Raw genomic sequence first — 15699 nt, 5'->3', positions numbered from 1 at the left:
AAATGAATTAGGGCGAAAAAGATTTTGTACCGTAAAGACATATCTAGAGCGTATCTAGAGGTGTATTCCTAATAAGGTATGTATGTATGTATGTAAACTCTTTATTGCACATAAAAATAAAAATAATAATATACAAAGAGGAGAACAAAGGCGAGTTAAGTAAGAAGGCGAAGGTAAGTACGTATTTGTTTTATAGTTACGAACAAAAGTGAATATTCAAAATGTATTTGTTTTTTCTGACAACCATACCTATTGCTACGAAAAGATCACGTTGATAAAACAATTAATAAATTTCAGTACGCATCTGTATCTAACCTATATAAAAGCGCTCAAACTTAGAAATCAGACGCATTTCAAGTTGTTTTTGGTACGCGATGGATATCCTCTCGTCAACACTGGGCAATCCTGCCAACTTTAATCCAACGACGACGATCGATTCTGTCGTCAGCTCTTTGCAGCTTTTTGCCACAGTAGCGTCTTTTGTAAATGTCAGCTGGCCAGAAAACAGTCCAGTTAAAGGTAATTAAAGACTTCTTTTACCCTTACGGTAAGTGCTCACTGCTATAAGAAAATTTTTAGACACTTGCTTTACAATACTAAGTCAGAAATATAATGCTTCTTATACCATGGTTTTCTCCGGGTCTTTATCGCCCACGGTTAAATCCAGCCTAATAATGCTAGCTCTATTAGATAATATTAGAGAGTACGATGGTGCTGGTAGCCACAAAAGCCAGCGGTTTGGCCTCTCATCAGTATTGAACAGCGGGCGCCATAGGATCTTCTTATGCTAGTGCGTTTGCAAGCACTGTGGCGCCAGTTATGGTTCAGCCTACATTTGACGGGCCTCTCATCTTGTAAACCGTGCCCCAAAATGATGAACCCATCCAAATTACGCGAGGAGTCTGTGCTTCTTCCGTAGCCCTCTCCGAGGCTTGCTTCTGCGCAATTATTTATCCGTAGAATGAAGCTACTGCTACGTCTCAACACCACTTTCTACTAAACTAATCTGTCTATATAGCCCATTACAATTAGCAAATCAGCCTGTAGGTACCGTACCGACTACGGTTTGCTGGTCAGGCTCTCGAGCCGCACACTTATCTAAATTATGGCGCTCAAGTCCTACTTTGTAATCTTGTATAGGTACCTACCTAATATTTCCGACGAGTCCAATCGCACTAAATATCGATCGACTGGTTATATTTCTCTCGACTTTTATTAGCTTAAATTGCCCTGTTTATTTATTTGGGTCAAATATTGGAAGCTAAATTTAACCTACTTCCAGTGGTCGGATTGACTTGAAATTTGGCATACGTATGTAAATACACCCTGGTGGATCGTCTCCGCAGGAGGAAACTCCTCCATGGTTAATGGCATGAATTAGAATTTTGGTACGAAAATGTAGTTTAGAGGTAATAAGAAGGCTGACAAAATTGCCAATGAAGCAATTGAAGATGGAGATATGTTCCCTTACAAAAACTATACTCTAACCTAATTAATCTTCCGCGAACATATCTCCAACATTCCTGGCAAGAGTGTTGGTCTCAAAGTTGTATCGTGAAAGGTAAAAGTTACAGCCGTATACAGCCCTCCATTCCTAATAAACCCTGGTTTTTTAAGTTTAAATTATGCAAAAGAAGTACTAGTGTTTTAATAAGAATGCGTTTAGGTCATGCCGCCCGTACGAACGGCGCTGGTCTTCTTTTGGAATCATTTTGCTTGCAGGACTTAGGTGTTACGTGTACGTGAATACTTACCTTGTAAGTAGCAGCTACTAAAGAGCACATTTATATTTATTTCGCAGTGTTGCACCCGAGCTAGGCATATGAAACTTGGATAATATGTAGATTAGATGTTGATGCTAGGATGACTTTGTACCTTGAGCCAAAGTTGTTATTCAGGCTGTTTATTGTTTCTGTTTCAATTTTTTTTTTCTAAAATATATAGTATAAGGGGCCCATATTTTTAGTAAAGATTGTTATTGGTCACAAAAATATTCGTGCAAAATTTGAAATCCGTCAGCTGCATAGTTTTGGAGAAAAAAAATAAAGCAATTTTAGGGTTAATTGGGTGCCGTGACCTCCCTGGGAGCAGTAGAGGGTTAAAACTTTGTGTGTAGTGTTATATCATAGTAAAAGAGAACAAGTAGGTCCACTCCGACCGACGCGTGCGCTAAACGCTAATAATTTACATAAAACTACATTAACTAGGTTCTTAATTTTTTCAGGTGGTCACATAATAATACTCATCTATTGTTAACATGCTGGTACGCGGGAGCCTCTGCGCCACTTATAATAAACTAGCTTTAGTCCGCGACTTCGTCTGCGTAGATTTTTATATTTACACAATCCTACTAATATTATAAATGTGAAAGTTTGTGAGTGAGTGAGTATGTTTGATACTTCTTCACGCTGTAACGGCTTTCTAAATAACAACCGTTGGGCTTAGAGTCATGAAATTTGGTATGTATACGTAGGTAGCTGGACGCACAGGCTGGACGTCTGGAATAACACATAGGCTACTTTTTACCCGACTGCCCGAAGGAGGGTTATGTTTTTCGAGCGTATGTATGTAAGTATGTATGTATGTATGTGGGTATGTATGTCCATTTCTTTGGCCCTCGCTGCAGCCTAAACGGCTAAACGGATTATAACACATGAGTTATCATTGGATTCGTCATAACTGTCGGAGTGACATAGGGTATATAATATTTCAATATGGAGTCTGCGAAAAAAAATATGGCGAAGGAATTTAAAATTATTTGTATTGTAACAATACAAAAACTAGACTAAGCAGATGGGCGTGAATGGGAACGTTGGGAGAGGAAGGCCTAGACGAACGTACCACGATCAAGTCGGGGACGTTCTGAAGAAAGGTCGGGTCAGGAGTACTCTAAACCGACGTGCATGCATGAACAGATTTATGAATTTAGAGGAAGCGAGAGTTGTATGCCAGAATCGTAGCAAGTGGAAGGATGTAGTCTCTGCCTACCCCGTTGGGAAAGAGACGTGATTTTATGTATGTATGTATGTAACAATATGGGAATCAAATGAAAACTAATAATTAGCCCATTCTAAATAAATGGGTTATAATACTTTTAATCTACTTTTTTCACAGAAATATCAAAAAAGTATAATATAAAAAACAAGACAAGAAGCTCATTTAAGGTTCAACAGTCGGGACCCATTCAAATCGTAACCAGCTCAAAAAATCTTAGTAATGGGTCCCGACTGTTGAACCTTAAATGAGCGTCTTGACAGAGTTCTAGGCCACTAGACTTATTTTTTTCCTTTTAGTTTTTAAGGCAGTCGGGTCTGTCTGTCTGTCTGTCTGTCCGTCCGCGGCTTTGCTCAGGGACTATCAATGCTAGAAAGCTGTAATTTTGCACGGATATATAAGTAAACTATGCCGACAAAATGGTACAATTAAAAGTAAAAAAAAAATTTTTTTAGGGTACCTCCCATAGACGTACCTAAATGCTGGTGATTTTTTTTCTCATCCAACCCTATAGTGTGGGTTATCGTTGGATAGCTCTTTTAAAACCACTGGGGAGTTGCTAAAACAATTTTTCGATTCAGTGATTTGTTTGCGAAATATTCAACTTTAAAGTGCAAATTATAATTAAAGTCAAGCGTCCACCCCCCACCCCTCTAAAATCTAAACTGTTGGGTGGAAAAGTTTGAAAAAATTCAGGATGGTATTAAGTATATCAAACTTTCAAGGAAAACTATAACGGCTAAGTTTGCTTGAGAATTATTAGTAGTTTATGAGTAAATAGCAGCCTAAGGTATAAAATATACCTAAACTTGGAAGATTCCGTATAAAATACGAAATCCTTAGAAAAATATTACTTAATGGCCACGGAACCCTATTTTGGGCGTGTCCGACACGCTTTTGGCCGGTTTCTTTTTATTTGTAATGTTTTGCTTGCATGTAAGTAGCACCTACTAAAGAGTACATTTGTATTTATTTCGCAGTGTTGCACCCAAGTTAGGCATATGAAACTTAGATATTATGTATGTAGATTAGATGTTGATGCATATTTGAGAAAAAAATGGTGATAGTACCGTGAGCCGAAGTTGTTACGAGTATACAGGTTGTTTTTTTTGTTTTTTGTTTTTTTTAACTGCTTTCAAATCGGTCCACCCGTTTAAGAGCTACGGTGCCACAGACAGACAGACACACACACAGACATACAGACACACATAACAGTCAAACTTATAGCACCCCTCTTTTTGTGTGGGGGTTAAAAATAGTAGTACGCCACTCAACGTGTTAAAACGTGTCTCTATGTTTTCAGATGGTGATCACTTCGACATTATCGTCGTGGGCGCTGGTACGGCGGGATCCGTGATGGCTCGCCGGATGGCGGAGGTGTCTGAATGGCGCGTACTGGTGATCGAAGCTGGCTCCGACCCTCCTGCCTTTGGTGTGGTTAGTTTTAACTAAGATAGGATAAGATACTGAACAAGAGATGGACCAAATATAAGGGCAAGCCACTTACAGTCGCCGCCGTGGTCATAAGAAGCTCACAGAAAAACTGGTCATAATATTCAAGCTATACTCGCACACTAACAGGTTTGCAGGTGGTAGGACCTTGTGCAAGGTCCGTCCGGATTGCACCATCTTGCTCGCTAATCCTGCCGTGAAGCAACAGTGCTTGCACTTTTGTGTTTCGGCGCGGAGAGTAAGACAGCCGGTGAAATTACTGGCACGTGAGGTATCCCATCTTAGGCCTCTAGGTTGGCAACGCATCTGCAATACCCCTGGTGTTGCAGATGTTTATGGGCGGTGGTGATCTTTTACCATCAGGAGACCCACTTGCTCGTTTGCCATCCAGTCGAATAAAAAAAAAAAACTAAATATTCTATATTTAGGTACAAGCAAGGAAACAGGTTATTATATATTATAGGTATATTCTCAAGACGCCAAAAAATCTAACTATAAGTTCGATGTTTACATAATATATCTGATGCTACAGCTGTATTTATTCCCCCGACTGTAGGTACACACATCAATTGAGAAGCAACATATTAATGTAAGACCAAACACTTATTATAGAAACCTATAATGTAGTCAAAATACCACAAACGGAACTTATCAATCTAAAACACACGAGTAATATTTACCTCGACGTTTCAACCACATATTGCAGTGGCCGTAGTCATAGACTTAAGTAGGGACAAGTACATAATGGCCACGCTCCGCCCCGCACCGATTCGAGTTACCCCGCGCCTCAAGCGCAGATTGCAGGAAAACCGCAGGAAAGTAGTCGGGTGCGCAACGCGATGTTTGACGGCACTAAGTTTGGGAGCAATAATTTTGCTAAATGATAACGGTACCCTAACTACTTACTTTATAAATTGTCAGGGTAGAGCAGTGAGACCCTAGGGGTTCAATTTGAGTAAAACGAATTTAGGTTTTAGACGTTTATTTAGCCCCTAAGGCTTTTCTGACAGAATAGAAATAAAAATAAAAATAAAACTCGAGGGTCGCGGATACGAAAGAGTTGAGTTGGAATGCGTTTTCTTTGGAGAGGCTTCCCTGGACTAGAGTCCGAAGCGCAGGTCGCCGGTGCTGGACAAAGGCTGGAGGAAGTAGGGCCTCCAGGGCCAGCAAGCAGCAGCAGTCCTTTCAATAGAGGAAGGACAGGGTCTTCGGTTCCAGGCAGCCGTGCAGGTGTTGGTGAAAACGGTGAGGGGTTCAATCCCAGACCGTACTGTGCCGCCCTGAAATTAACGCTCGTTTAGACGAGATTCAGGTGGCCCTTATTCTGCCATCCATCCAACCGGCGTGAAGATTCTTCATCATCATCATCAGGTCAGCCGTAATGTTGGAGGTGGCAAGAAAAATCGTTACATTTTTTGAATTTGTAAAAGCCCAGCGGTTATAATATAAAATGTAAAACGGCATTTAAAAACAATTATACAATTTTGAAATAAAAGGGCCGAAAAGAATTAATTTACTAAAAAACAGATTTAAAAATGTCAAAAAAAACTATGAATTTTGGCCAAATTTACAATTAAAAACTGAAAGAAAACACAAATTAAAAATACACAAGTAAAGATTGATATTTGCCAAGGACTTACCAAATTTGGGCAAAGTTTCACTGAATTTAAATTAAAAATATGGAGTTTCGGAAGGCGTATTTGTTGTTTTCTGATTTTTGCAGAATCTGAAAATCTGGCTGTGTACGTCTATTTAAGCAAAATTTTGACACAATAACAATATCAGCTGTTAAGAAAACAACTACCGTCCAAATTCAACAATTTTAGCTAGCTTACCCTCTTATAGTTTGTATAAAATTGAAAGGAGAAAAATTTTCAATTTGTACATTAAAAAAAACAGCTGCGCAATCGCATTTAATTAATTATAGGAAATAAAATATTTTTAATAGAATGCGCTACTAACGCCATCTAGCGGCAAGAGCTAATAACGTCTGCACCGTGACAAAATAAATAATGATTTCTGTAATTATCGCGACATAACTACTTACCGAATAATTAGTTTAAGTTTGTAGTTGTATAATCTATTGTACCTAATTGAAAATAATAATGCTTAAATACACAGGCAGACGCAGACACATTTTAAGTAGGTTTAAATAAGATAAGATAGGTAAGATTAACAATTACATTTATTTGCACATATCTAAGCCATACCTACATATAAGTACCTTTCAATGTCATTGGTAGTACTTAATAGTACTAGGGTTTTGCGATAGTCAGCCCTGTGTATCTTACGCACACATTGACGCGTGTACAGACGTCGTCGTGCTTATGTAGATTCAAGAACGCGTATTTTGTACGTCGTGGCCGCCGTGTGGTAGGGTGTCGTGTCTGCATAGCAGCGCGAGTCCTTCGAACTACCCGCACTTGATCACAAAAAGTACCGGCACTCGTATCTCGAACTACACGCACTTGGTCATTTTTATTTGTCACCCCATCACACCATCACACAACACTAACAACGTCCGATCGTCCCTCCGAAGGGTGAATTTCAACAAGCTTGAAATTTACCTAATTTTGGTGGCTTTTTTTATTTTTGTTGTCCGAGTCAAAATGATATATCAACAATACGTTACAAGTCATAATAAATATTGTGTCGTAATGGCCCTTCATTATACATAGTAGTTTTGGAGATATTATGATTTTAGTAATTTGATTACCACCAAATTGCTTGTACCCACCAAAATTAGATATATGGCCACCAAAATTGCACATCTACACAAAATTAGATGTACTTGTGCTAATTCAAGGTAAAAAATTTTTTTCTTGATCAAATTGTCTGCTGGATATAAATAAAATAAATGTTTTATGAATCGTTTTAATTGTACCAAAATCTCTACGAAAATACAATGTTTAACTCGTAGTAACAAAATAGTACATTGTGTCTTAAGGGCGGTAAATAAGGAATTACGAACGAGAGTATATTAGAAGCCTGAAGGCGATGATAATGCAATTATATTTTCATCACACTTGCTCTTAAACAGTGTCGTAACATGCAGGCTACCATGGTTGCAACCCCCCAAATAAAACCCTCGACCTTAATGTGCTTGTCATGAAACCCGTGGTCGGTAAATGAGTCATTGCCGGTACTAATTTTCTTGTCATGAAGCCCAAGGTCGGTAAATGAGTGTGATACTGCATGGCGTGCTGGTCGTGCTGGCGTGCAGGAGCACGTCGGGCGCATGGTCAGGCTGGGGAGGCGGCGCGGAGGCTGGCGCTGCCAAGAGCGTAGTCAGCGGTATCGGCAATTTTTAAAAAAATATTAGTTTTTCTTTTACAAATATACAATTTTACTCGCAAATGTGATGAAAAACATTGTATGTCGCACAAGCGGTACTAGAATTACGAACATCGACTAACTAAAGCTCAGTCTTCGACTTTGGGCTTCTAATAGACTCTCGTTCGTAATTCCTTGTTTATCGCCCTTAAGACACAATGTACTATCTACAGTCTGGCGCTGCTCTATCTACAGTCCCTAACGTTAGATACCTAGGTGTTTTCTTGGATCAGAGACTGGACTGGCGTGCCCACTGCGAAGGTCTCTGCACCCGCCTTAGGAGATTAATTTATATCTTTAAGGATCTCAGACACTCTGCGCCCCCTGAAACCCTGTTTCTGGTCTATCAAAGTCTCTGCCAATCCATCATTTCCTACTGTATTCCTGTATGGGGAGGAACCTATAAGACTGTTCTGCTGAATGTTGAAAGAGCTCAGAGAGCGATCCTAAAGGTGATGCAATTCAGAAGGAAAGACTACTCTACTAAAAAACTCTATTCCGAGTCTCAAGTACTCTCGGTAAGGCAGCTGTATATTCTGCGGGTAATATTGCGTCAGCACTCCTCTTTGCCTTTAGACGTTACTATACTTCGAAAACGTCCAAGTCATTGTGTATGTAAAATTGTCCCTTCACGCACTTCGTTTGCCCGTCGCCAGTTTTCTGCTCAAAGTACGCGCCTGTATAATAAGATCCATAGATTGATCTCTATCTATACCTTTAACCAATATGAAGTCAAGAATAAAGTTAAAAGTTGGTTGCTAAAATTGACGTACAGTGATACTGAGAATCTTCTTGTATCTGTAATATAGGTCATCCCTGATTGTTTACCTTCTTATAGAGCATTTTCCACTTGGTGTATGTCTATCTAATCTAGCTTTTCATTGTACTAAAGAAAGTTATTGTACTGCCATTTTGTCCTAACATTGTATTTAAGATGTTCGAAATCGGAGAAATCATTTGCCCCTAAGATACAGGTATTTTATACCTAGTTTAGGGGACAGAATTGCTGAATACTCTTATAAAGACTCTCATGTACAAACCTAATTATTGTATAGTGATTATAGTGAACTGTAACATGCTTATGTACAATAAATTTATTATTATTATTATTATTATTACTATTCTTTTCGAGGACTTCTTCTCTTGATTGTTTTTTCTTCCGGTTAGCCATTCTAAAAAAAATAAATTAAGTTTTCAAACTCAAAGTCAAAATATCTTTATTCAATTTAGGCTATAACAAGCACTTATGAATGTCAAAAAAATCTACCACCGGTTCCGAAAAACCTCTGCTGAGAAGAATCCGGCAAGAAACTTAACGAGGTATTATTACAAATAGTGATATTTTATAATTTAGTTTTTTAGTAAAGTAGGTATATCTAAGTGTTTATATTTTACTTGAAATAAGTGCATTGAGTCAATAATGTTGTAAATGCAAAGTTTTAAATGTAAAAGGCTTAAAAATTAAATTATAATTATGTGGATGGGCTTCAAATTACCACCAAAACCACCAAATTGATCCACCAAAATTAGAAAAAGTGCATAAAAAATGATTAAAAAAAAAACCGTATCATTCACTTCCAATTTAACTTAATATTTAAAAAAGGAAACTTTTAACATGCCTCGCATATACTTCATACAAAAAACAAGTATTGCTAAGTCATTAGTTACATACACCACCAAAATTGCATTAAAAAGTATTTTAACACACCAAAATTAGATACTTACGTGCTTGGCGGACAGATCCAGCAAGACATGGCACGTGTGTCATCGCTCAGTGCAGGAGCGGAACTAAACGCACAGGTTAACACACGTTTGTTGGTCTTATTGCGTTTCGTTCGACCACAAAACATCTTCAATATTTACCACCAAAATTGCCAATTTCACATGGACAACTTTTAGTGCCTAGTTTTGAGTATAATTCATGTACTAATATTAATTTATATATTCTTATAAGATACTTGAACTAATGAAGAATAAAAAACAATGCATTTTTAGTTAAATAAATGGATTTATGGTTCTATCATAGACATTCATCAAGAATAACGGATACTGGACGCCACACCAAAATTATGATTTCAATGAAAAAAAATTTTTTAATAAACATTAATGACTTTTATAAACTTTGCAATTTGGCTTAAGATAAAAATTTGTGTTTTCTTTTTAGAAAAAAATTAAACCTCTAAAACAATTAGTCCACACCATAATTATCAGCTCTGCCGCGAAATTTTCTCGCTGAGATAATCACCCCGAACATTCATCCCGACACCGATACTTATTTTATAACAGGATTTCATGAAGACGAAAGCTTATATCCATCGTCCCGGTTGAAAATTTTGTGCTTATTTATTTCAACCGCTTGACGTACCATTCTTGAGTAGAAAATGACGTTCCGTGGAGAGGATTTTTGGATTGTGAAGCTCAATCCAGTGTTTTGGTCCTGACTCCAATAAATGTTCGGCTATTACTGACTTATTCACTTGGCGATTTTTAACAGCTGCAATATGTTCCTTGACCAGCTATTGTTCTTTTCATCTGTCCGATATAGGAAGTACCACAACTACAATCAACCTTATAAACACCCGGGTGTTTGAAGGGAAGGACATTTTTTTATTATTATTATCATTATTTTGTACATACTTTTACATTTTTAGCTACTATTAAAAACCAATAGCAGGTTTATGCAATAGTTGCGAGATCGTGCGGTTTGGTTCGTGCTTACAATAATCTTACTTAAAACATCCTTGAGTGTCCTAATATGCCTCGCGACTTTGGACAAAGGCGTGTACACCACCTTGATGAAATACTTGCCTAGAACGGCAACCATCTTTGTCCGTCACTCCTTTCACATAAGGCATATACGCAGGCTGTCGAGCTACATCAGGATGTTTGGTTCTACGTTTCCTTCTGGGCTGCCATTTATTTACCACATCCGTACACATTAGTACCTCCTGAACATGTCTCAACTCGACCTCAACAAAATTCAGGGTCACACAAATCAAATGCCTGTATGTATTTTGCAATGAACTCGCAACGGTTGCAGATATGGGATGGTGGTGAGACGATGCGTTCAGATACCTATCTGTGTGCGTCGGCTTCCTGTAGACGGTATGTGTCGAAGAACCATCCGGTCTCGCCATTACCTTCACATCAAGGAAAGCTAATGAATGTCCCCTCTCCAACTCATAAGTAAAACTTCTCTTGTATGAAAGGAATTAAGATATGCCAGAAACTGTTCCACTTCAGTTTCCCACCTTTCATAACGCCGAAAATATCGTCGACGTACCGCTTCCACAATCTTACATTCAACGCTTATAATATTTACGTCTCAAAATGTTCCATCCAGATATTTGCCATCACCGGTGCCACGGGACTACCATAGCAACGCCATCAATCTATAGACAGTACATTACATTATAGTATAGATAGTGCTGTCCTCGATACAAAAAGTAACTCCTTCTAAACAGTTTCTGAGCAGTTCCATGTAGGACTGTCATGTCAATTCATGTCATTCTCACTATACTAAAAACTGTTGTTGTTTCTTTAAAAAAAAATATGGCTCTGTCCATCGGAGGACAATTTTGCCAGTGTCTAGTAGTTTTTGCCGTTGTACGGTAATAAAAATTCTAGAAAACGAAATATGAGAGGTAATGGTGGATGAACGATGACTAAAAACTGGAATCAAGACCAAAAAAATCTAGACAGATATCACTATTAAATCTCTCAATGTCACTTCTGTCACTGTCAAATAAACTTTTCAGGTTATCGCCAACCTTTTTAACAGTGATCACTGTGTTATAGTTTCTAAACGAGCTGTCACTTTGAAAAAAGCAAGTTTGACAGCCCCACTTGAGCACATCCGGTCCCTCCTAGACGACACGCATTAACATGTAAATCATAAGAATATTAAGAAAATAAAACAACAAGTTCAAGAACACTATCTTTTATTAAAACACTACATGGCGCAGCGAACGGAGCAAAAGAACCAAAGATTAATTCCGATAAGAAAGATAACCTCAACTTCAAGCTTCAACTCAAGCCACGCGCTTTGTTTTGTCTTCCAGAAGAATGTCGGACGAAGATTCAGGAAAGCTCGATGTCAAAGTAGACAGCATGGGGGCAAGTGGAATACAAAATGCCGCAAGGTCTCAACCTTGATGACATTGATAATAGTTGGCCGCGCTGGCAACGGTTTAAGTTGTCATTTAAAATTTTTTGCTAGCGGCAGGGCTAGAAAAACTATCAGAAGCACGGAAAGCGGCGATTTTAATAATTGCATTGGGCAGCAGGCACAAGAGCTTTACTATAATGTCCTGAAAACGGAAGAAAGTGATAAAAAATTGGAAGAGGTCATCAAACGTTTTCGACGAATATTTTAAACCAAAGCAAAACGAAGTCATTAATACTTACAACTTGAACAAAGAAATCAAGAAGACGGGGAACCCTTTGATGTATATTATACAGTTATTAGAAAGTTAGCAGAGAACTGCAACTTTGGTGAGCAAAGGACAGGATCTTAAGGGACAAGATCGTCATTGGTGTACGGGATCAACGGATTCAACAGAAACTACTGGAGGTAAAGGAGTGAAATTGGAACAAGCGGTGGATATCTGCCGGTCTGCAGAGCTTTCCAGAGAATTTGTGAAGACACTGAACAACCCGAGGTACATGCAGTGCAGCCCATGACAATGGACAGCAAGGACAACATGCTAGTAAAGCTAAGTGTTATAATAATAATAATTATAAAGCTAACCAGTCTCATCTATCAAATAATATAAATAGGGATGTACAGTACAACAGATTTTTTACAATTGCAAAAATGTAACACCGAGCATGGACCGAGGCAGTGTCCTGCCTATGGTAAAAACTTGCTCTAGGTGTAATCGAATGAGTAGTTTATTAGTTAGCGAGTTTAGGTTGGATAAATTTATATGTTAAACTATTGATATTGTGAAATCTGATAGTTGTACAAGGGGAGGTGTAGTAGAATAATTTAGCTGTGTCTAAATGGATAAGTAGAATAACTTAATTTTGTTTTGTAATTTTTATGAGGGATAGAGGAATGAATACCTTAGTTATCTTTAAAGTGTTGTTATAATATAAGTTACAATTTAATTCATTTTAGCTGTGTCATTTATAAACAGTAATACTGTATAAAAATAATAATAATAATAAATTATAACTAAATGCTTGTAGTTATAATTATTATTATTTTTCCTTTAAAGGAGGATGATGTGTTATAGTTTCTAAACGAGCTGTCACTTTGAAAAAAGTAAGTTTTGACAGCCCCACTTGAGCACATCCGGTCCCTCCTAGACGACACGCATTAACATGTAAATCATAAGAATATTAAGAAAATAAAACAACAAGTTCAAGGAACACTATCTTTTATTAAAAACACTACAATCAACAAAATTCTATATTGCTCTCGTGTCTGACATGTTTTAATGCGCAAGTTGTCTCCGCGTGGTTTCTGGAATTTTGCTATCAAGTTGCAAAAACTACAATCACCGTACAACATACAGAAGAAGAATATATTAATCTTTAATTTAACTGACATTGGCCTAAGCCTTAAGGCCGCCATTGAGGGGAATAATAATAACCTTTTTTAATATGATTCCTTGTATTGTTATTAAATAAGGATTTTGTGAAAAAAAATATTTACTAACTTATTTTCAACTCTCAACTAACATTGAGACAATTTTATTCTAAGGCACATAAACAGGATTTATACGGTGGCGTTGTTCTACCACAGTGTAGTCCTGAATATTTATTTTATTCCGTTTTTTCGTATTTGTTGTTATGGCCGCAACAGAATACATTATCTGTGAAAATTTCAACTGCCATGGTTTATGTTATGAGATACAGTACAGCCTAATGACAGACGGACAACTGAGTCTTAGTAATAGGCCTCATATTAAAATCACAGGAAAGGAATTTGAAAAGGTTAAATTAAATATTTTTTTAACAGTTTTAACCACCATATTTAGCCACCATAAACCCCATAAAGCGCGCTACACACTATTACTCTGCAGTTTTGTTGATTAGCTAAATGTATGTTAAAAAATTAAACCAAATATTAGTTTGATTTTATCTTAATTGTACGTTATTGCACCATATGTTATGAACACCTGAAGAAATACAAGCACAATACCAGTTTTTCAACCAAAAATTACGAAATAATTAACTTTTTATTCAGGCGTCTAGTATTTATGTAAAAGTAAGTAAACAAAATTACTTCTTTAAATTATGGAATCGAAATTACTAATAAAAAGAATATTCTATCGTGCGTTTTAAAAAAAAGGAATGTACTATTGTACACACATTTTATTCAGTGGCAACATTGTCGTAGATTTTTTGGGTCTTGAATTCCAGTTTCCAGTTCCAGTGTAACTTACCCACGTTTGTGGTATTTTGATTATGAGTGAAAATCACGAAGGTTTAAAACGTTATACCTATAATGTAAATAGATTACAAGATTTTTTTTAACAAAAAAGTAAAACCTAATCAAAAAATTGCAAAAAATTGAATTAGTCTAATATATGTATAAAATTCTCGAGTCACAATCACAATGTTTGTAACCAAACTCCTCTAAAACATCTTGACCAATTTCTTTGAATTTTTTTCGTATATTCGGTACGTGTGAGAATAGGACGTAATTTTTCATACCCTTAAGTGATAAGATATATTTTTTATACTTTGGACAATTTTTTTATTGTTATTTTCATGATCAAAACTAAATCAAACTTATTATAATAAACAGGATTTATTTGCTTATCATACATTTGCTTCCTCATCACTTTACTTTTATAGAGATTATCTCTGGCCTCTCGCTGACTTAACTATAAACGGTACTTTAACTCCAATGGGTAGTTGCCAAAGTTATAGAGTGGTTCAACACCGTTACTAAGATTGGAAGGTATGCTACATCGCTTACCGAATACCAACTCGTGGGGTGTGTATTTAGTTTCTGTGTGCACACTGCAATTATACGCGAAGCACGAGTACGGTAACCACTCACTCCATGTGTTAGCGTGATTTTCGGTATTGATTATAAAATACGCACCCATCGTTTTAAGAGAATTTTCAATGGCCCCGACGCTCTCATGGTACCTTATTGATTTTGAGCAATTTGCCAACCTCCTTCATAGTGCTTGCAATGAACTCGGTGCCGCGGTCGGTCGCTATATCTCTTGGAATACCATACTTTAGAATAAATTGCTCCACAAATGCTTTTCAGTTTGTATTTTCTATATAGGTTTTACGGGATGACCGTAAAAGTAATAAAAAATTTGGAATTGAAATAAAAAATACAAAAAGATTTAAAAAAAAAAAAATCTCAATAAGAACGTAATTATTTAAAACGAAATGATGAACATAAAAAGGTTAATATGAATATTTTTGAGAAAAAGTGAATCTTAGGAACCACAATTGTATTGACCAGATCTGAAAGGGATATTATAAGTATCTAAATATTTTGCCATGCCTACTAACCTACAAATTCGGTCACCTCACCGCATCTAAATTCTAAACACACTTTTTCTGTTTGGACAAGTTTTCCCGCTTTACTTATTTTTGTTTGAATTTGCTTATCGTGATAAAAATAATCTGTCGCACACCACTTTTGATTGTTTCACTTATGTTTCAGCAGTAAATTTCCAAAAAACTTTACTTGAACACACGAAGGTACTAAACTCAACAAGTAACAGAATAGCTAATAGTACAAGCTCAAGTGTCTGTTTTCTTATACTGTTTAGTCTGTTTGCACATGACATTTGAATAATGTTGCCACTCAAATAATAGCTGGGTTCATCTTTCATTAGCCAAATTTGAAAAAATTGAGCAGTGACAATTATTTTACGCAGATACCTGGACTCTGGCAACTAGCAACCATAGCCCTTACGACTGGGATTTCCATTCCGA

At 37.0% G+C, this 15699-nt stretch overlaps 1 protein-coding gene across 1 annotated transcript in view; it reads left to right on the top strand.

Annotated features, from left to right (window-relative positions):
- The first annotated feature begins 365 nt into the window (after positions 1-365).
- The window catches only part of LOC141436595 (ecdysone oxidase-like), a 17995-nt gene continuing 2661 nt past the window's right edge, over positions 366-15699 (top strand). The window contains exons 1-3 of the mRNA XM_074099592.1: positions 366-519; positions 4298-4431; positions 15642-15662. Of these exons, the coding sequence (XP_073955693.1) occupies positions 375-519; positions 4298-4431; positions 15642-15662 (300 nt within the window). The 5' untranslated portion in view covers positions 366-374. The remainder of the gene's footprint in view (positions 520-4297; positions 4432-15641; positions 15663-15699) is intronic.

This window comes from Choristoneura fumiferana, chromosome 16 (assembly GCF_025370935.1).
Source record: "Choristoneura fumiferana chromosome 16, NRCan_CFum_1, whole genome shotgun sequence".
In the NCBI taxonomy this organism is placed as follows: domain Eukaryota; kingdom Metazoa; phylum Arthropoda; class Insecta; order Lepidoptera; family Tortricidae; genus Choristoneura; species Choristoneura fumiferana.
Note: the sequence above shows the minus strand (reverse complement) of the source record. Positions and strands in the feature narration are given on the sequence as shown.